The 22,825-nt window shown below is 38.0% G+C and overlaps 2 protein-coding genes across 3 annotated transcripts; both read left to right on the top strand.

Annotated features, from left to right (window-relative positions):
* Window positions 1–675: 675 nt before the first annotated feature.
* On the top strand, window positions 676–5,349 carry LOC131551746 (tripartite motif-containing protein 16-like). Its single transcript, XM_058794846.1, has 6 exons — window positions 676–1,408; window positions 3,268–3,363; window positions 3,572–3,805; window positions 3,934–4,093; window positions 4,468–4,527; window positions 4,630–5,349. The coding sequence occupies exons 1-6, from the start codon at window positions 818–820 to the stop codon at window positions 5,163–5,165; spliced, it is 1,677 nt and encodes a 558-aa protein (XP_058650829.1). The 5' UTR covers window positions 676–817; the 3' UTR covers window positions 5,166–5,349.
* A 549-nt stretch (window positions 5,350–5,898) lies between these two features.
* On the top strand, window positions 5,899–20,838 carry kif5ba (kinesin family member 5B, a). Of its 2 annotated transcripts, none has more exons than XM_058794382.1 (26): window positions 5,899–6,230; window positions 9,996–10,083; window positions 10,173–10,246; window positions 10,744–10,848; window positions 10,965–11,013; window positions 11,176–11,231; window positions 11,372–11,459; window positions 11,647–11,771; window positions 11,847–11,951; window positions 14,331–14,476; window positions 14,617–14,765; window positions 15,039–15,247; window positions 15,435–15,503; window positions 15,607–15,813; window positions 15,917–16,060; window positions 16,408–16,593; window positions 16,731–16,848; window positions 16,958–17,013; window positions 17,108–17,217; window positions 17,420–17,521; window positions 17,765–17,825; window positions 17,933–18,004; window positions 18,170–18,274; window positions 18,642–18,858; window positions 18,960–19,101; window positions 19,304–20,838. In XM_058794382.1, the coding sequence occupies exons 1-26, from the start codon at window positions 6,105–6,107 to the stop codon at window positions 19,305–19,307; spliced, it is 2,913 nt and encodes a 970-aa protein (XP_058650365.1). In that variant the 5' UTR covers window positions 5,899–6,104; the 3' UTR covers window positions 19,308–20,838. The 2 variants fall into 2 exon arrangements, with proteins under 2 accessions (XP_058650365.1, XP_058650357.1); XM_058794374.1 differs by having other exon boundaries at window positions 16,405–16,593.
* Window positions 20,839–22,825: the final 1,987 nt, after the last annotated feature.

Below are 22,825 nucleotides of genomic sequence, written 5' to 3'. Positions count from 1 at the left end.
CTCAAATAGTAGAGCATGGCGCTAGCAACGCCAAGATCATGGGTTCGATTCCCAGGGAAAGCTGATCAAATGTAAAAAAAATAGAAATAAAAAACTGTAACTTGAATGCAATGTAAGTCGCTTTGGATAAAAGCGTCTGCTAAATGCATAAATGTAAATGTAAAAAGACACAAAAGATGAGGTCAACAAAAAGGCAATTAAAGCTGCCTTAAAACGGTGTATGTATGTATTTGTTACATGAGTCACATTTGACGAGGCAGGAATTTAAAATTTATCATGGACATTATTTAATAACGTTATCACATGCAGCAGTTATAAGACTAACAAACAATGCTACAATTATTTATTATTTGCACATTAAATATAATTTTATAAATTGTTATGAGACAAATGTAATAATACAATAAAATGATTAACAGACTTGTAGGGACAGTCAGTAAAGAGAGAGGAAATATTTTGAGGGTCAACATTAGTATTTGTGGTCAGTAGAGGGCAGCAGAGCTTTAGATTGCAACGTTACATAAGAGATCAACTTTTCACACAAACATACTTTCAACAGAATGCAGGAATAATTTGATATGTGTAACAGACATAGTTGAGCTGAAACCTTCATCTCACCAGCTCTCTCTCTCTCCTGCTTTCCCTCTCTCTTGGCCACTCCTTCTTTCAGTTCAGTGAAAGTGAAACTCTTCACTACTTCCTTCGTAGTCCAAGTAGTCTGGGTGTGGGATTCAGCAGTTTTGTGGGGGTTTTATTTTTATTTATTTTTTTATTACTACGGGTTATACTGTCTGTGAGTTATTGTTTGTGCAGTAAAATGGCAGTATCTAGTGTTTCTTTGGCTCAGGATGAGTTCAGCTGTTCAATCTGTCTGGATCTACTGAAGGATCCAGTGACCATCCCCTGTGGACACAGTTACTGTATGAGCTGTATTACAGGCTGCTGGGATCAGGATGATCAGAAGAGAGTCTACAGCTGTCCTCAGTGCAGACAGACCTTCACTCCAAGACCTGTTTTAGGTAAAAACACCATGCTGGCTGAAGTGCTGGAGAAACTCAAGAAGACAAAACTACAAGATGTTCGTCCTACTCAGTGTTACTCTGGATCTGGAGATGTGGAGTGTGATATCTGTACTGGGGACAAAAACAAAGCCGTCAAGTCCTGTCTGGACTGTCTAAACTCTTACTGTCGAAATCATCTTGAACAACATGAGACTTTCTTCAAAGGTAAGAGACACAATCTAATGGACGCCACTGGACGACTGCAGGAGATGATCTGCCCTCAACATGAGAAACTGCTGGAGGTTTACTGTCGTACAGATCAGCAGTGCATATGTTATCCTTGTACAATGGATGAACACAAAAACCATGAGACTGTATCAGCTGCAGCAGAGAGGACTGAGAAACAGGTATGAATGGATACTCTAATGCAAACATAACAATTGCAGCATGAATTATCATAAATGTTATTATAAATTATATATATATATATATATATATATATATATATATATATATATATACAGGTGCATCTCAATAAATTAGAATGTCGTGGAAAAGTTCATTTATTTCAGTAATTCAACTCAAATTGTGAAACTTGTGTATTAAATAAATTCAGTGCACACAGACTGAAGTAGTTTAAGTCTTTGGTTCTTTTAATTGTAATGATTTTGGCTCACATTTACCAAAAACCCACCAGTTCACTACCTCAACAAATTAGAATATGGTGACATGCCAATCAGCTAATCAACTCAAAACACCTGCAAAGGTTTCCTAAGCCTTCAAAATGGTCTCTCAGTTTGGTTCACTAGGCTACACAATCATGGGGAAGACTGTTGATCTGACAGTTGTCCAGAAGACAATCATTGACACCCTTCACAAACATTCATTTGCCAAAGAAGCTGGCTGTTCACAGAGTGCTGTATCCAAGCATGTTAACAGAAAGTTGAGTGGAAGGAAAAAGTGTGGAAGAAAAAGATGCACAACCAACCGAGAGAACCGCAGCCTTATGAGGATTGTCAAGCAAAATCGATTCAAGAATTTGGGTGAACTTTACAAGGAATGGACTGAGGCTGGGGTCAAGGCATCAAGAGCCACCACACACAGACGTGTCAAGGAATTTGGCTACAGTTGTCGTATTCCTCTTGTTAAGCCACTCCTGAACCACAGACAACGTCAGAGGTGTCTTACCTGGGCTAAGGAGAAGAAGAACTGGACTGTTGCCCAGTGGACTAAAGTCCTCTTTTCAGATGAGAGCAAGTCCTAGAGTCTGGAGGAAGGGTGGAGAAGCTCATAGCCCAAGTTGCTTGAAGTCCAGTGTTAAGTTTCCACAGTCTGTGATGATTTGGGGTGCAATGTCATCTGCTGGTATTGGTCCATTGTGTTTTTTGAAAACCAAAGTCACTGCACCCGTTTACCAAGAAATTTTGTAGCACTTCATGCTTCCTTCTGCTGACCAGCTTGTTAAAGATGCTGATTTCATTTTCCAGCAGGATTTGGCACCTGCCCACACTGCCAAAAGCACCAAAAGTTGGTTAAATGACCATGGTGTTGGTGTGCTTGTCTGGCCAGCAAACCCACCAGACCGGAACACTATGGGGTATTGTCAAGAGGAAAATGAGAAACAAGAGACCAAAAAATGCAGATGAGCTGAAGGCCACTGTCAAAGAAACCTGGGCTTCCATACCACCTCAGCAGTGCCACAAACCGATCACCTCCATGCCACGCCGAATTGAGGCAGTAATTAAAGCAAAAGGAGCCCCTACTAAGTATTGAGTACATATACAGTAAATAAACATACTTTCCAGAAGGCCAACAATTCACTAAAAAAATTTTTTTATTGGTCTTATTCTAATTTTTTGGTGGGTTTTTGTTAAATGGGAGCCAAAATCATCCCAATTAAAAGAACCAAAGACTTAAATACTTCAGTCTGTGTGCATTGAATTTATTTAATACACAATTTTCACAATTTGAGTTGAATTACTGAAATAAATGAACTTTTCCACGACATTCTAATTTATTGAGATGCACCTATATAAATTATAAATGTTTTTTGTTTACCATGCACTATGGGAAATGTATATATTTAAGTAAAATCTAAATAATAGTGGCTCATATCAGAAAAGCAGTTATTAATACTAACACTTAAATTCTTAAATTGATTTGTAAGATTTACAAACAAATTAAATACAGTCATTTTTAAAAATCTATTTATGTTTTCAAACTTATTGGTTAGACACATATGCTGAACAATAAACTTTCCCAACAGAGGCAGCTGAAAGAAACACAGAGAAAATTCCAGCAGAGAATCCAGGAAAGACAGAAGGAGCTTGAGGAGCTGAGAGAGACTGTAGAGTCTCACAAGGTGAGTTTTGATCAGAAGAACAACTGCTGGCTGCTGAAGAGCTGTTTGAGACTCAGTTAGGACTCTCCTCCAGTCAGTCAGTGAGGAGCCAGTGCTGGAGCTCTTTCAGTCCCACTGAAGCTCACTGTGGAGAGCAGGCTGTGAGGCAGCAGTAAGAGCTGAGTGAATGGACTGATTCTGATGCTTCTCTCTCTGTGTGTCCTAACAGCACTCTGCACAGACAGCAGTGGAGGACAGTGAGAGGATCTTTACTGATCTGATCCGCTGCATTGAGAGAAGCCGCTCTGAGGTGACACAGCTGATCAGAGATCAGGAAAAGGCTGAAGTGAGTCGAGCTGAAGAACAACTGAAGCGACTGGAGCAGGAGATTGAAGATCTGAGGAGGAGAAACGCTGAGCTGGAGCAGCTTTCACACACAGACGATCACATCCATTTCCTCCAGGTAACAGAGATCTGATGAACAGGACAGTGGTCTTTAGGAAGGGAAGAGTGTGTTGTACAGAGATTGTGTTTCTATCAAATGTTTCTGTGTCTTTAGCTGGTGTTTCTCTTGTGTCTTTGTCTGTGCAGAGTTTCCAGTCTCTCTCTGTTCCTCTTGGATCTACAGACTCACCCAGCATCACTGTCAGTTCTCGTCTCTCTTTTGATGATGTTAGTAGATCTGTGTCTCATCTGAGAGAGAAACTGGAACATTTCTGCAGAGAGGAGATAGAAAAAATGTCTGATATGGGTAATGCACTGGATCATTCATTTAATATGTGAAGCATCATGCAAAAACATGCATGCATAAAACAAATATGGAATTACATACATATCGATGGGTGAGAACCAGGAAGGCGTAAGTGACAGGACAGCCAAAACAAAAATTTTACCATAGTTTGATCTGACTTTGTGTACTGATTTCAATTGTTTGTAATAAAAATGTGTACACTCATGGATGACAGTACTTTTGCCAATAGAAAGAGCTCATTAAGAGCTTTCATTTGATATATATATATATATCTCCATTTCACCAAAAATGTCACTTACGCCCTTCTGGTTCTCACCCCTTGATATGTTCTCTTTTCTTAATATAAAACTTCTAGTTTCTGTTGGTTTTCATAGTAAAATACATCGAGTCTATACCCACCCCTGAACCCAAGAAAAGGGAGGAGTTTCTACAGTGTAAGTAAAAATGGCAACACACACACACACAAGGGAGAAAATTTTGCCATCTGATGTCAATAATCAGATTTAGAAGCAGCTTATGTGTTTTATCTCTTTCAGATTTCCGTTGGTTCACGCTGGATGAAAACACAGTGCATAAATACCTCTGTTTGTCTGAGGAGAACAGAATGATTACTGAAACTAACACAGACCAGTCATATCCTGATCATCCAGACAGATTTGATAGTTTGACTCAGGTGTTGTGTAGAGAGAGAGTGTGTGGACGCTGTTACTGGGAGGTTGAGTGGAGTGGGAGAGGAGTGTGTATATCAGTGTCATATAAGAGCATCAGCAGAAAGGGACAGGGTGATGAATGTGCATTTGGATATAATGATCAGTCCTGGAGTTTATATTGCTTTCCCTTCAGTTACTGCAAATACTCATTCTGTCACAATTACACAGAGACTGAGCTTCCTGATGTCTCCAGCTCCTCTAGAATAGGGGTGTATGTGGATCACAGTGCAGGAACTCTGTCCTTCTACAGCGTCTCTGACACAATGACCCTCATTCACAGAGTCCAGACCACATTCACTCAGCCTCTCTATGCTGGGATTAGAGTTTATGGATCAGTGAAAATGTGTGATATCACAAAATAGATGATACAAAGTCATATAGTGCAGCATGTGATATTATCAATAAAAATATAAGTAAAAACCTTATCACATTAAGCTAATAATGTTTGTAATGTAAGGATGAAAGAATAACTACATTATTTGTTGTAACCAATGGCACATATAATATTCATACTGTCACTAATGTACACTGTAAATAAAAATATGAGAGAACAAAGGGCCATCATGTCATTTATTTAGGCCTTTGGAATCTGAATATAAGACATCACAGTAATGAATTAACAACCTTGCAGTTGGAGATGTTGCTGTTCTTGGTTCTGTTTATGAATCATTGTGGATGAAAATAAAACTTAAATAAACATAAAAGCAGAGAAGGTTTAGCTTTTTTTTTTTTACTACATTTTGACTGAAGAGAAGTTGCAAATGATTAAAGATAGGTAGTAAAAGTTGAACAAAAATATCAAATAATAATAAAATAATACAAATAATGAAAAAAAATTACACTTATACATTATTGAATCAAATTTTATTGTAAATACATTAAGATAATCACAAAGAAATTTTAACAAAAACTAGATTCTTTTACCAATAAAAATAATTTTTCAATATAATTAATGTCATCTTTAATTGTTAAGAAATTGTAATTTCATTTTGAGAGGAATTTTAGGTTATTAGACAATTATAATTTTTTTTTTGTTTTCCACATAACAATCTATCATTTTGTCCTCGTTGTTATTTTTCCGTTAATCTCCGTGACGGTGACGAGTACGAGGTGACGTCACCGAACCGGAGGCCGGGTGATCCTCCGACGCGGCTCTTTCTGTGAGTCACACGGGCCGGGAAACAACAGCCCAGGCCGGGATTTTGGAGCGAGGCGGTGTCCCCACCCCTCCGTCCGTGTCTGTATCCGTCTGTGTGCGTGTGATCTGGCCGGTGTTCTCGTGATTCGGTAACCGGGGGAAGATGGCGGACCCGGCGGAGTGCACCATTAAAGTCATGTGCCGTTTCAGGCCATTGAATAGCTCGGAGGTGACGAGGGGGGACAAATACATCCCCAAGTTTCAGGGAGAGGACAGCGTCGTGATCGGGGTGAGTGATATTTAGGGACGGAGGTATTTTGCATGGTTTATTTTTTTCAGTAACGTTAGGTCTCGCGCGAGCGGCTAATGCTAATGACCGCAGTCCATCAGAACCAGAATTTGTCACGACCTGTTAATCTGAATATTTGACAACGACACCAGCCTCTGCATCCGGCCCGGTGATACTCGAAACCGACGGTTTAATTTGGACACAAATGTTAAATTCGTTCATTTCAATGTCGTTTCCTGATGAGCTTCATGCTAACCGTGTTAGCCAGCCCTGCACATTCAACGCGGAAACACAGTTAGTTTTACACTTTTAGAACAGCAAAAACTTATTTAGTTAATTTATTAATCAGTTAATGATATGGTTGCGCATTGTAGGTTTCGATTATTATTTTAATCCCACAATTATAATTTTGGGTGTGGATATATGTTGAATGAGCAGGAAATTGTCCATATTTGTGGGCGTTTGTAAATACTGAGGGAAATAATGTATCAGAAATGTTTTCAAACGTTTCTATATCAAAAACCACCAAATATGTTCCCATCGCTAACGTCTCTCTTACTAACATTTAGCTGTATTAAATAATATTAATGCAACATTTTGTCAAATTATGGTGCATGTGTGTGAAAATTTGTGATTTTGTAACAGGACAGACAGTATTTTATTTGGTAGATTAATTAAATTTTATGTTGTTACTGTACTAAAACCTAAGATAATTTTTTTTTTTTTTTTGGAAAATATTAATAATATTGTATTTTTTTTTCTATAAATCTTTACAGAAACATTAAGTACATTTAAGTTTTTTTTTTTTCTTTTTTTCCAAGCAACCCTTTTGCAACCCATGTACGTTTTTTGGACTCTAGTTTGAAAACTGCTCTTTATAACATCAGCAGTCACATGTACATAAATGTGTGTGAATGACAGGTGAAATTGGACATGAGGTTGTTTATTTGGTAAAATGAAAACAAAAGCTTAGTTAAACCTCTTTTTCTAGTACATGTAACTAGGCGTCTATTGAACCAAAGACTTGAATGTAGAGATGCTGATTGATGTTCCTGGTATGATCCACATATGCAGAAACATGATTCTTAGTGTTGCACTGGCATCTACGTGTATTTGTGGGTGGGGAATTTATTAATCATTGTCACTGGCATTCAAACCCAGTTCAAACATGACGGTATGTCATAAACTCTTAAGGGTTTTTTTTTTTCATGGCTGACTAAACTATGGCATGATGAATGATATTTGAAAGCAAACATGCCATGTGGCAAGCTGAATCATACAGGTGACCACCATCCCTTTTTATGTAAATAATGATGATTTCATAGAGCATTCTTTTCACAAATTTACAAATCTTTTATGATGTTGTTAAGGGTCAGGTATTCCTGTCTGGTTACAGTGTGTGTACGTTCCTGAAAGACCGGCTTTGAAACGGATATGTTTGTTTATGTTCAGTACTCGCTCTCTTAATAGTCCTCTTGTGTGTGTATGAAGATAATTTGAGAGAATGCCCAGGAACTGGAGACTCCTTCAGGCTTATCCACAGTAATTTGAAAAGAGTGTGTGCGAGCACTAGAAGGAAGGTGAGATAATGCTTTGGAAATAGAGAGCGCTCCACCCTGTCCAGCCCCTGGGACTCTGTGTCTAAGCGAGACGAGGAAATAGTTAGGTAAGAAAGTGCCTCGATTAGAACTCTGGGAAAATGTTCTCTTCTCACAAGAGGCTGGCCTTGCTTCTGTATCAGTATTGTGTCCTGCCCACGCATAAGAGTATAAGCATATTATGCTGTGCATTGTAGATTGAAACTGATCATCTGTTTCAAATAAAACATAAAACAAAAAATGAATATAATCTTGCAACAATACTTTTATTAGATAAAGCAGCTTTTCTTAAATACATTAACAATCATATAAATTATTATTGTTGTGTTAATAATAATATATATATTCAATTATTGTTGCATTATTATTAGTTTATTATAGTGTCAAAAATGACACTATAATACAAAGTGGGTCCTGAACACACAAATAATTGGTACAGGGTGATCTCTTGTGCATTATGAACATGTGTTTAGTGGCAGTCACTAGTCTTCCCCTACTGGCTCCTTTGTCAATATTCAAATCTGCACATTTTAAAGACTTGCAGCTACAGCAAAAACACGTTAAAGACTGTAAACCAGTGGCATGCTCGTGAAAAGTTGTTAAACATTACATTTCCGCTGTCATTCCCTCTAGACTTTGGTCATCTTAAGACAGTCATTTTACCCTGATCTATCAATCGAGTCCATTATTTTGGCCATGCTTTAGTATATTGATTGATAATAATACCACTGAATTGTATGCTTATTCCACAGTTTTGCATCTTGTTTAGGCTAGGCTTAATTTAGTTCATAAAGTATTCATCAACTTTTTTTTTCTTTGAATGTGATTAAGTGAATCTATCATTAACTGATGATTAAACAATTAGATATGGGACCCAGTCCTTAGCATGCAATAGTGCAACGTTTGCACAGTTATGATTTGACATTGCTCTGATAAAACAAGGTAGCACTGTAGTCAAAGATTAAACTTTATAGATTAGTTGAGAGAATTAATATAGATTGCTGTGTCATAATGGCTGTTTGTCCAATATGATGGCTGGAGGAGTGCAGCGCTTATTTGTTCCATTACTGGTCCTGACTGTTCTTTAAGTCATTGCATGCGTATTTGTGATGCATATTTGGTTATATATAAATTAATCAGAAGTCTCTGGAACAGCCTTAATTGTTTTCTCTTCAGCAAAAACTCCATTGAAAAGCTCATAGTTTGTGCCCAAGGAGTTGGCAACCTTTCTTGGTCACTTTGCACTTTACCAGAAGCTGAATCTGCAGTATTTTGTTGGAAGCACAGATCCTTAACCATTAAGCTACTATCACCCCAATTGGACAACTTAATAAAATACAATAAGATTATCATGCTTAATTTAATTGTCTTTTTTATTATTTGCAAAATTACACCTTAGGAAGTCATTTATTCACATTCAATTAAAAGTTATACTTGAAATAAAATGTATTTTGTTTATGTAAACAGACTTAAGATAAATCGCTTGTTGTATTTTCCATTTTACCTCGTTTGTAAGTTGCTTTGCTTTAATCAAATACACATTGGGGTAGACTGACATACTTTGTAATTTTTTTTAATATAATTTTTTTTTGGTCCATTCAATTTTTAATCCCGGCAAACCTAAATACTACATTTCAGTAATAGTTAGTTATTTTAATATATTGATAGTAATATTGATTATTTTTATTAGTAGTATTCAACATTATGCAATATTAGTCTAATATATTATTTTACAGTAGAACAGCTTATATATGGTGCAGTACTAGGTTTGCTTTTAGTTGTAGTTTGTGCCTTGTTTATATTGAGAATTGTCAAAATTGTCTTCCAAAACAATGTACATAGTGCCATGTTATGACATAAAACTTGGAGCCAGTAAATGAATGGTTTTATCATTTCATAGTAATTATGATGCTATAACCTGAGTAGTAGTGCCACATTCCTTTGAGACCTTTAATACAGCAGTATATGTAATTTACATTCATGCTGCGGTTTTTAATTAATTGTACAAATCTTCATTCTTTCACTTCTTGTCAGCTGATAAATCAATCCAAGCTGTTTATTCTGTAACAATTCAGGCTGCAACAGTCTTGTCACAGTAACTTGAAAACCTAGAAAAAATTGTTCAATGATTTAATAGAAAAATGTATTTCTTTTCTTTTCTCTACAGGGTAAGCCGTACGTGTTTGACAGAGTTTTCCAGTCCAACACGTCTCAGGAGCAAGTGTACACGGCCTGCGCTCAACAAATCGTCAGAGGTAAAAGCAAAAGGTCACTCGATAGACCTCTGAATCAAAGTAACAGGCAGAACATGGAATAAGTTTTAAGCATGGTCATGTTCTCACAGATGTACTTGGTGGCTATAATGGAACCATTTTTGCCTACGGTCAGACATCCTCTGGCAAAACGCACACAATGGAGGTGAGCGAGAAATACAGTTGACATCTCTGCTGAGGTGAAAATACAAAGTCATTATTTCTGTGCAAAACACTCTTACATAATCACATGTAAATATGAATATTTTCCCCATACCTTATGTGTATTAAGGGTTGTTTTTGAGTGTATAGCAGCTTGTGCAACTTGCAATTAGTTGTATTGGATTTGTGTGATTAGTTAGTCAACTGGCTTTATTCATAATAATGTCAAGTTCATATATATGGTACATTTATACAATACAAATGACATAAAAGTATCTTTACTGTGAAAAAATGCTTGATTCAGTATACAAATTTTTAGGGTCAGTAAGTTTTTTTTTTTTTTTTAAATATGTTTATTAAGCAAGGCACATTAAATTGACAAAAGTGACCTTAAAGACGTTATATAATGTTAAAAAAGAAGAAAAATATTCTTTAAATTATTCTTCTATTCATCAAAGAATCCTGAAAAAAGCACCAAATCAACATATTGTTGTTCTTTAGGGAAATCTCCATGACACAGATGGAATGGGAATCATTCCCAGAATTGTGCAAGACATCTTTAACTACATTTACTCTATGGATGAAAACCTGGAGTTCCACATTAAAGTAAGTCTTTGCCTTTGCACACTATTTTATTAACGGCCTTTCTTATTCTTTAAGAGCTTGACCTATTGCTTCATATTTGTGTCTGCTCTCTTGATTGTGTTTTTACTTTTTGGCAGGTGTCATATTTTGAGATTTATCTGGATAAGATTCGGGACCTGTTGGATGGTGAGTGTGACTGTTTTAAGCCTCAAGTCTGCTAGCCACTTCATCTTAAAATAATTTCTAATGATGTTCAGATCATCTAAAACTCAATAGTACAACGATTATAATGCTGCTTTTGTTGTGACATAATATTTCTCTTTCTTTCTCTCTCGTTGTCTTGTGTAGTTTCAAAGACTAATTTATCTGTACATGAAGACAAAAACAGGGTTCCTTATGTCAAAGTGAGTTCATGAAACTTGATGTCCCATCACTGTCACCAATGTTACTAGTGTCCCATTAAAATCCTCACACAAAGTGGTAATTACCACTGATCTTTAAAGAATGTAAGTTGTTTATTATAATTGTATCTTCCTGGTTTTAGGGCTGCACCGAGCGATTTGTTTCCAGTCCAGATGAAGTGATGGACACTATTGACGAGGGCAAATCCAACAGACATGTAGCTGTGACAAGTATGAATGCACAGAAAAAATAGAGAATAATTATTTTCAGTAAAGAGAATAAAATAAGTATTTTTCCATAAAGGAGACAAAAGCAGATCTTACAAGGAAACTGTAACATCTGCATCCTTCATTTGAGCTGATGCTTGTAAACAATGCTATGTGGGTTTAGTTGTAATAATGTCTTTGTGTGTCTCAGACATGAATGAACACAGCTCCAGGAGTCACAGTATCTTCCTGATCAATGTGAAGCAGGAGAACACGCAGACCGAACAGAAGCTCAGTGGGAAACTCTACCTGGTCGACTTGGCAGGCAGTGAGAAGGTGTGTGTGTCAAACTTTTGTCTTGTAGTGCAGTAAAACATGGGTTGAGTGTGTTACTCTTGTGTTCTCTCTCAGGTCAGTAAAACAGGAGCTGAAGGCGCTGTGCTGGATGAAGCCAAAAACATCAACAAGTCTCTGTCATCTCTGGGCAACGTGATATCGGCCTTAGCCGAGGGCTCGGTGAGTCTCTCTCACACACACACACACACACACACACACATGCATATGCTCACAGGCTTTAGATCAGTTCTGTACACTTTTTGTTTTGTAGCGTTTAGGTCCTGGAGCTGTGACGCTAGCGTGTATGAGTTCTGTTCAGAGATTCACTTTAGCTTTGTCCAATTACGTTTTGCTGTTTTTTATCGGTGTGACCGATAGTGGTGCTTTTGCAAAACCAGAGGACAATACAATAAAAAATAATTAATATATAATTTAATATAATATAGTATAATAAGTGAATTTTCAGTTTCGGCTGAAACTGTTTTGGAGGGCAGAAACCATTGACCGAAATGGTGATGCTTAATAAGCGCTTTTCCAATGCTGTGTTTTCACTGTGAAGTGTCTGTTGCATGCACACAATGTGGATAAGCTACATTAGATAAACATATCAGCTGTGTGGACACTAGGGCTGGGTTGAAAATATTGAGTTATCAAGATTTTTACATTAAAAAAACATTATAATTTAGAATAGGCTATTTAGAAACCTACAGGATGTTTTATTGTACAATGATCTCTTGTATGTCAAAAGATCAAGGGAATTTTGGTTTCTCAGTTCATGACCCCTTTAAGTAATCTGGTGAAAATTCCTGTACTTTCATAACACAATGTCAGTTTTGTCCAGTGTTTTGCACCCTGTTGTTTTCACTGTTTGGATAAAATAATCTTTTAAATGGTCACAAGTTTAATACTTTAAAAAAATACAAGAATGAATTAAAGTACAAGTAAAATATAAAGAATAATACTGATGAGACCAAACCAGAAACATACTGTTCCTCACATGATGGGCAGCAAACTGTACCATGCTGATAGTACACAACAGTCCTTGTGTTCTCCTCGACGGCAGGACAGTTTTGCACATGGGCTTTTTCGAAACAGGCTTTTTATTTCCCTCAGTTGTGGTTAATAATAATAATAATAATGCATTTTATTTATAGGAGACTTTCTTGACAATCAAGGTCACCATACATCATTAACAAGACAATCACAATATTAAGTAAAAACAATAAGACAATGACATGCAATACAATTTAAAAAAGACAATGCAGTTGTGGTCAGAGGGAGTAAGCTATTCTAAACAGATGGGTTTATTCTAAACAAAAAGGGGGACAGGGGAAACATTGAAATGGATGGAGGAAGAGGATCTGAGAGTGTGGGGCAATATGGAGGAGGTCAAAAAGATATGGAGGGGCGAGATTATGAATGGCTTTAAAAGTGAGAAGTATTTTGTAGTTAATGTGGTAAGTGATGGGGAGTCAATGGAGCTTTTGTGAAATGGGTGTGATGTGAGCAAGTGAGGGTGCAAGTGATAATACGGGCAGCTGAGTTTTGGACCAGTTGTAGTTTATGGAGGGTTTTATGCAGGAGTCCAATGAGAAGGGAATTCGCAGTAGCCTAAACGAAAGGTGACTAGGCTGTGAACGAGAATGGCAGTGGAGTGAGGCATGAGGGAAGGACATAGACGGTTGATGTTTCGAAGGTGGAAGTAAGCATCGGGTAAGACCGGGTAACATTATTAGCGTGGGAGGTGAAAGAGAGGGTGCTTTTGTAGATGACACCCAGACTCTTAACCTGAGGGGAGGGGCAGATGAAGGAATTATCAATGGGAATAGAGAAATTTAGTTTGTTTAATGTTGATCTTGTGCCTATAAGAAGTTCTGTTTTATTGCTGTTTAATTTGAGGAGGTTTGAAGTGAACCAGGATTTTATGTCAAGGAGGCAATTGGTGAGGGAGGATGGTGGGAGTTTGGAGTTGGGTTTGATTGAAAGGTAGAGCTGGGTGTCATCTGCATAGCAAAGGATGTGAATCTGATGTTTGCGGAAGATGTAACCGAGGGGGAGAAGGTAAATGATAAACAGCAGGGACAGAGCCCTGGGGCAAACCTGTGGTGACGGACTGGATGGGAGGTGAATGATTTTAAATGAATGAACCGAGTGTGGCCTGAGAGGTATGAATAGAACCAGTTGAGGGGTGTATTAGTGATACCACGAAATTGTGTCGAAGGCCGCACTCAAGTCAAGCAGGAGAAGAATGGATAGTAAACCAGAGTCAGCCGCTAGGAGGAGGTCATTAGTGATTTTAAGGAGTGCTGTTTCTGTGCTATGGAGGGGATGGAAAACAAACTGGAATTGTTCATATAAATTATTGCAGGAGAGATGGGTATGGAGTTGAGCAGCAACTACTTTTTTCAAGAATTTTGGAGATCAAAGGAAGATTTGAAATAGGATGAAAATTATTAAGGTTAAGGTTACTACATCATGGAACTTCATTATATATTTAAATCTGTTTTATTAATATTTGATCTAATTTTATTCTGAATCTCCCTTTATTTTTTTTCTCAGACATACGTTCCATACAGAGACAGTAAAATGACAAGGATCTTGCAGGATTCTCTGGGTGGAAACTGCAGGACCACCATCGTCATCTGCTGTTCTCCTTCTTCATATAACGAGGCCGAGAGCAAATCCACCCTCATGTTCGGACAGAGGTGAGAAGACACATTCATGCTTTTCAGCTCTGTCACTTTGTCTGTTCTCACCATTCATAATTAAGGTTTCACTGGTCTCACTTGTTGTGTGGGAAGAGAAAGACACCAGTTTACAGCTGTGATTGTGTTTGTGTTTGCAGAGCCAAGACTATTAAGAACACAGTGATTTTGAATGTAGAGCTGACAGCAGAGCAATGGAAGAAGAAATATGAGAGAGAGAAGGAACGAAACAAGAGCCTTCGAAACACCATCACATGGCTGGAGAACGAACTCAACCGCTGGAGAAATGGTCAGATGCCTATTTTGATTATTATTATAATGTTTTTACATTTGTGATAGTTTTGTTCTTAATGCATTCAAAACTTTGCAGTGCTGTTCTTTACAGTGCTGTCTGAAACCACTTGTGAAATGCTTCTGTTTTGCATTTTTGTATCTTAAGTGATTGAAATGATTCATTGTACATTTCTTTAACTTTTTTTAAAGTCCTAAAATATTTTATTTAGGTTTAAACTTTAGAAAGTACACGTTTGCATTTTCTCAGAGTTCTCTTTTTGTCTCACAGGTGAAACTGTACCTGCAGAGGAGCAATTTGATAAGGAGAAGATTAATGCTGAAGTGTTGGCGCTGGATAACACAATTAATAATGATAAATTTGCATCCACACCAAGCATGCCGCCCATGCCAGGGATGCTCGGGGCCCGACTCACCGATGTTGAGAAGGAAAAATGTGAGGTTGAGCTCGCCAAACTTTACAAGCAGCTTGATGACAAGGTACACACATACACTCACAATTTCTTTAATAAATATATATGAATCTACAAAATTTCCTCAAAACCCCCCTAGTTGCTACAGTCACGGTTAGAAGAATAAAAGCATGGTGATTTTTTTTTTTCTAAAGAAGATGATTGACCTTGAATGAGAGTTTGAATTTTGTGTTTTACGTCTCATCTCTCTCCAGGATGAAGAGATTAATCAGCAGTCTCAGCTGGTGGAGAAGCTCAAGCAGCAGATGTTGGACCAGGAAGAGGTTAGTGAACGCTCATGTGCAAATGTGAAATTGGCATAAAAGCGTATTAACAAGTAAACATTGTATATTCATGCTTGTGTGTGTTTTTGCATATGTTTTGCAGTTGCTGGCCTTGTCACGAAGAGACCATGATAACCTGCAGGCAGAGCTGACTCGTTTACAGCTGGAGAATGAGGCATCTAAAGAGGAGGTGAAGGAGGTGCTGCAGGCCTTGGAGGAGCTCGCTGTCAACTATGACCAGAAAAGTCAGGAGGTGGAGGACAAAACCAAGGAGTTTGAAGCCCTCAGCGAAGAACTTGGTCAGAAATCTGTAAGTGCCAGAAGAGCTAATTATATATCAGTCTTTTACCTACACTCGGACTGCTATGACAAGAATGACACTAAACTTGACTTTAAAACATTCTCTGTTCCAGAGTACCCTGGCGTCTATAGACTCAGAGCTGCAGAAACTGAAAGAAATGGCCAATCACCAGAAGAAGAGGGTAACTGAGATGATGTCATCACTGCTCAAAGATCTGACTGAGATTGGCATTGCTGTGGGCAACAATGACATCAAGGTGAGTGACACACATATAGGTTTTTTTGAGGTGAAGTGTGTATGTTCTGCCAAACTAGAATTACCAGACTATGAATGGCTCATTGTAGTTGTTAAACCAAGTATCTGTATCTATAAAGTGTTTATACAAATATATTAAGTTTTAACAAACGATTATACACTTCACCTTTTATTTCTTATTATTTAGCCCCTTTAGTAGCGTTAATAACCATAACTAGTTGATTTGTGGATGAAGCTTAACTTAAATGCTAAGTCAAAACAGAAAAAAGTAAAAAGAAAAGCCTAAACGGAACAATAAACAATTAAAACTGAGCGATACTGAGGAATCTCTCTCTCTCTCCGCAGCAGCATGAAGGCAGTGGTCTTATAGACGAAGAGTTCACTGTAGCCAGACTCTACATCAGTAAGATGAAGTCAGAAGTCAAATCGATGGTCAAACGTTGCAAGCAGTTGGAAAACACTCAGTCTGAGAGCAACAAAACGATGGATGAAACTGAGAAGGAGCTTGCAGCATGCCAGTTACGCATCTCCCAGGTACGGTTTTACACTTTTGCCTCCTAAAACTCAGTTTTTTCTTACATGGCAACCCCTGCACTATAATCTACTGAACCATAATGATATGAATAAATAAATATTTGATATTAACAAATGAATGAATGTTTGTTTTGCAGCTTGAGGCGAAAATTAAATCTCTGACGGAGTATCTGCAGAATGTAGAGCACAAGAAGAGACAGCTGGAGGAGGATGTGGACTCTCTCAATGAGGAACTGGTCAAAATCAATGCACAGGGTACACACAGGATCATATTCAAAAACAGATGATGCATGTGCATACGCTATTTCAAAATAAACAGTAGTTGTTCCTGCTTCTAATGTTTGGTTTGTGTTTGTGGCAACAGAGAAGGTTCATGCAATGGAGAAAGAGAGTGAGATTCAGAGTGCCAATGAGGTGAAGGTAAGAAATGTCGACACACACATACAAGTGGGCTTGTTCAATTTGGATGTGAATTTGGTTTTTTTTTAATACGAGTGTATGTTTGTGTGTTTAGGAGGCGGTTGAGAAGCAGATCCAGAGTCACAGGGAGGCCCATCAGAAACAGCTCAGCAGTCTGAGAGACGAACTGGAAACCAAAGAGAAACTCATTACAGACCTACAAGAGTATGATACACACATTTCAGTTGACATAAAGCAATTTCAGTCAGAAACTGAACTTGTAAAGTGTGTGTAAATGTGCTGACTGATTTCCAGAAGTACAGCACAGTCATAACTTATCTATAACATCAAAGTTAAACTTCAGACTTCACAGCAGTATTAATGATAGTACACCAATAGCTAATAAATTCTCTCCTCCCCGCTCTAGTCTGAATCAGAAGATCTTGTTGGAGCAGGAGCGTTTGAGGGTAGAACATGAAAAACTCAAATCCACCGACCAGGAGAAGAGCCGCAAACTGCACGAGCTCACGTATGTAATGCACAGTCAGTTCTATTCATCTCCCTTATTGTAGCAGTCGAACTGCTAGAACCGTTTATGAACCTCTTTATGAAACCCACATTTCCCTGGTTTCTGTTGTACATCTAAAGAGCTGAGCAATTTTGCATGAGGCATAAATACACACCTGCATATTAAATGTATAATAAATTACAGATGTTTATGGATTGCACGTCTCTAGTGATGAGGTTTAATGGATTTGTGTGCACGTTACAGTATGATGCAGGACCGCAGAGAACAGGCCAGACAGGATCTGAAAGGCTTGGAGGAGACTGTGGTGAGTGCAATTCCTCATCTCAGCACTAGAGGGCGACTAAAGATGACAGTTTTTTTCACATCACGTAGTGTGTATTTTCAAATAATGTTATTTTTCACCTATTTAAGGCCAAAGAGCTGCAGACTCTACACAACCTCAGGAAACTGTTTGTTCAGGATCTGGCGACTCGTGTGAAAAAGGTAGGAGCTGATCTGTTGCACATCTTCCTTTAGTTTTCATATCTGTTCTGTGTCTGTTTTGAAAGTAAACTTTTGTCAGTGTAAACCCATATGCTGAGTTTCTTTCCAAGTAGTCAACTTAGTGGTTATTTAATTGAAGGGTTTTTGTTTTTTGTCTGTGTGTAGAGTGCAGAGATGGACTCTGATGAAACTGGTGGCAGTGCTGCTCAGAAGCAGAAGATCTCTTTCCTGGAAAACAATCTAGAACAACTCACCAAGGTCCACAAACAGGTAAATCCAAACCAGAAAAGTCCTCTTAATATGATTCACACACGTTAGTAAATGTTTTTTACTTGTTCAAAATCAAAATGTACAAACTCTTAACCTAAATAATTATTTTATTTATTTATTTTTACCTTTGTGTGTCTAACACTTTTTCTCTTACTCTATATTGCCAATTTTAGTGTTTTATTAGCATCACAGATGTTTTTAGATTCATGTTGCCAAAGCATTTTCATGGAAATAAAACTGCAAAACAACATGCATAAATTATTAAAAGATAAACAATTACAAAATACTTTGTAATCAACAAAAACAACAAAAGTGATTGAAGTATACATTTCTCTTTTACTCACTGGTGTTTTTCTGTTGTCTTTAGCTGGTGCGTGATAATGCTGACCTGCGCTGTGAGCTTCCTAAACTGGAGAAGCGTCTGCGGGCAACAGCGGAGCGTGTGAAGGCTCTAGAGTCGGCACTCAAAGAGGCCAAAGAGAACTCGGCCCGTGACCGCAAGCGCTACCAGCAAGAGGTGGACCGCATCAAAGAGGCCGTGAGAGCCAAAAACATGGCCCGCAGAGGACACTCCGCACAGATAGGTGACTGAACACTTGCACAAGAACAATCAATTAACACAACAGACAAAAAAGAAAGTCCATAATCTTTTCTCTCACAATTTGCTTGTATTTTCTGGTTGTAGCTAAACCCATCAGGCCTGGACAGCAACCAGTAGCTTCTCCTACACACCCCAGCATGGTGCGTGGAGGTGGTGGTGGCGGCGTGCTCTACCAGAACAGCCAACCTATGCCTATCAGAGGAGGTGGCGCTAAACAAGAGAAGAGGTTTGTTGTCACCTTATTTGATGCCCACACCTAGTGTAATCGCCTAGTTTTGAAAATGCAGAATAAAATAAAGTAAAGTGTGAATGGCCTCATGGGCTGAGAGGGATTCTGGAATATAAAAATCCCTTGATTTGCTAAGCAGAACTTCCACCATTCTCACTACCTTGTCTTCTTTGTTTGTTTGTTTGTTTGTTTTTTATAGCTGAAAATGATTTTTTCCCTCACTACCAATGCTGCAAGAATGCAAGAAATCTTCATGGAAATCTGTCATTCCATTAACATGATCCCTCCTGCTGGTGCACATGGGAGGACGTCCAAATCGAAATATTCATGGCTGTACAGTTCCACTCCCCATCTTTTTCCTCCAAAGCAAATTATTTTATGAATATTGCACTCTCACACTTGCACCAAAAATGATATAAAAAGGAAATCAAGAAATAAATGTAAGCAAAGTGAACAATTGACACAGAAGCCAGTGCAATCAGCTCTAATCAATCTTCAGCTGCTCTCTGCACACCTGTAACCTCTGATTAAACTACTGCCTGATAACTGTGCAAAAGACCTCGCTCCTGGCTTGACTTCATATGGGTCAGCGTCTAGACTGCAGCAAGCTTGAATAAAAAAAATCCCTGAATAGAGAATATACAAGCGTGCTCGGCAGCGGATCTCCTGTATCACTACAAACTCAGATATTCCTGTGTGGAAGTATTCTGAACAGATTCAGATCTTTGTGTAGTAACTAATGGTTCTAAATGGGAGGGTGGAGAGGATTGTAGACACGAGTAACCAGGCCTTACACAGCAGGCTAATGCTGGAAGCATCTCAATGTAAACTTACGGTTGCAAAGGCTAATGGTTTGTTTTTGTTGTTTTTTAGTCAAACAGTTGAAGGTTGTCCTGTCCTGCTTTTCACACAGTTCACATTGTGCATATCCAAATTCTTCTTTTAAGAGTCATAAATGTTTGTATTTAAGATGTCTGTGTATTATTCATACTTTTTCTTCCTGCATCTTCTCTAATACATCACTTTGTATTTGGATTTGTACGTTTAAGTGGTCAGCTGACATCTGTAGAAGTCCTCATGTGACGTCACTGCTTGCTTGCTCCGCCACTGTTACTGATCAGCCAATCAGTTTAGCAGAATGATGGTGTGTGTGGGCTTATGTGTCATACTTTAATAACTTGCATCTCCTTGAGGACATTGCAGACATTTGTTGCTTTTTTGAATTTTTTTGAGGACATAATTCCTAATTTGAATCATTATTGTTCAAGCTAGCCTTAAATATTTTTGTTTAGACTTACTTTACACTCCTGATATTGTTAAAGGAATGCTTATGAATTGTGAATTACAGGACATCACAACCTTCTGTATCATTTTCAACTTTATTGCTTTCTGGGTGTTTTGTACCTTTAAGCGACATCACAAGGACCATTGAAAGTGCAGTTGTGTTATTAGCCCTAAATTCTTCCCTTTTCAGTGCATGAAGGATAATTAATTGACGTTCATGGGGAATGCCACACATTTAATTAAACTTAAAATAATAGCTAATTTTTTTTATTACTGTGTAATAGTAACTCCATGACTTGTTGACCGAGCGTTCCACCGATGGATCATTCCAACTGTACAAGGTGTTTTTGGAAGATTCTGGTTGAAGGAAAAGAATGAGGGGATGAAATTACTGATGACACTTTTTCTGGATGAACTGCATGTATGTGTGATTAAAACAATATTCTGAAACATGTCTCTTTTTTTCTTGTTACCTGTGACCTACCTTGTTGACTTGTCATTTTGATTGCATCATGACTTAAGCCTACAACAGTGATCAGACTCTTAAATGACAATGAAAATTGTTTTTTTGCCATTCACTCTTCACTTAAAATATAAAACAACATACAGTGCCCTCTAAAAGTATTGGAACAGTAAATACAAAATTGCTCTGTTGGCTGTGGAGTCAAGAGATTTGCAAATATGATGAAAAGATGAATATGAAACAAAACTACAGAATGTAGTTTTTATTATTAGCTGTTTCGACACGTTTTACCAAATAAAAAGAACAGCACTTTTAGAGTTCATCCCACTCATTGATGTGAGCATAAGTATTGGGACAGTTGAACATAAGGCAGATATAAAAGATTAAAAGCTATTATTTAGTTGCAGATCCCTTGTGCACAATCATAGCAGTGAGTCTGTGACCCATAGACATCACCAGACTCTTGGTCTCATCCTTTGAAATGCTTTTCCCAGCCTTTAATGCAGCCAATTCCAATTATTTCTTGTTTTGGGGAGTTTCTGCTTTTACTCTCTTCTTCAGCTGGTGAAATTCATGTTCAACCGGATTTAAATCTGGAGATTGACTTGTAAGACTTTCCATTTCTTTGCCCTTATAAATTCCTTGACTGAACTGGCAGGTGTTTTTGGTCATTGTCCTGATGCAATATAAAGCACTTCCCAATGAATTTGGTGGCATTTTCTTGAATATTGGTAGGCAAGATGGTTTTGTACCCTTCCAAATTTATTCTGCTACTGTCATCATACATCAAGTCATCAGTAAAGTTGAGAGGGTCTGTTCCAGAGGCAGCCATGCATGTCCATGCCATGACACCACCTCCACCATGCTTTACAGATGAGGCTGTATGCTTGGGATCATTGCAGTTCCCATTTTTTATCCACATTTTTGCTTTCCCATCACTTCGATAAAGGTTCATCTTTGTCTCATCGGTCCATAAACACAGTTCCAAAACTCTTCTGGCTTTTGGGCTTTTTTGCAAACTCTAATCTTGCCTTTCTATTTTTGGAGCTGGTCAGAGGTTTGTATCTTGCTGTGTAGCATCTGTAATTCTGTGTCAAAGTCTCCTGAGGACAGTAGATTGTCAGAGCATCGCCCCAGCTTTCTGGAAGTTGGTGATTTTACAGACACGTCTTTTAGGGTTCATTTTCACAGCTTTTATGATTTGTCTGTCATCAACTACTGTTGTTTTCTCAGCCGATCAGGTCGTTGTTGGTTGCTGGTGGTTTCCGAACTCTTGATTTCTCCATGCCCTTTGTTTTTGCTATAGCTATAATTGACTTCCTCTTTTCTTTTAGCATCCAAATTGCTTGCTTTTCTCTCAAAGTCAGCTCCCTCATCTTCATCCTGGTTTGTGTGTGTCATCATCGAATGAAAGATTCACAATGCAGAAATAATGGATATAACTGATACGACACATTCCCTGCTTTTAATATCTGAAGAATTAATGCAACAGCTGATCACTTAGAAAGACCTGTGAGGCAACTGTTCCAATAAGGCTACAGAACTGCTGAACTAAAACTGTGATATTGTTTCGTGCCGGTGCTTGTGTTCTTTATAATGCTGCTGCTGCAAAGTAAAGCTGCTTGTATTAGACCCTAACAGACAAACATACACCAAAGCCAAAGGAAAGACTGAATGAAGTGTTGTCTTAGTCCTCGAAGCTCTGAGGTAAACTACGGTTTGCATGGTTAAAATCGTCTGCTGTCGATATATTTAGGCAGTTTTGATACCCGCTACAGCTGTTGGGTTGTTAGCCTACAACGGTGTCCTTCAATGCTATACTTAAGAGTTTTCAGACTTCAAGGACCCCAAAAATTCGAGGAGATCCTAAATCCTCTTACTAAAATATAAAGGAAGCTATATATTTTAATATAGGCTATAAAAACCCATTTATATTGTGGTAATATTTATACTGGAAAGATAGTAATAATAAAT

This window comes from Onychostoma macrolepis, chromosome 02 (genome assembly GCF_012432095.1).
Source record: "Onychostoma macrolepis isolate SWU-2019 chromosome 02, ASM1243209v1, whole genome shotgun sequence".
Lineage (NCBI taxonomy): Eukaryota > Metazoa > Chordata > Actinopteri > Cypriniformes > Cyprinidae > Onychostoma > Onychostoma macrolepis.
Note: the sequence above shows the minus strand (reverse complement) of the source record. Positions and strands in the feature narration are given on the sequence as shown.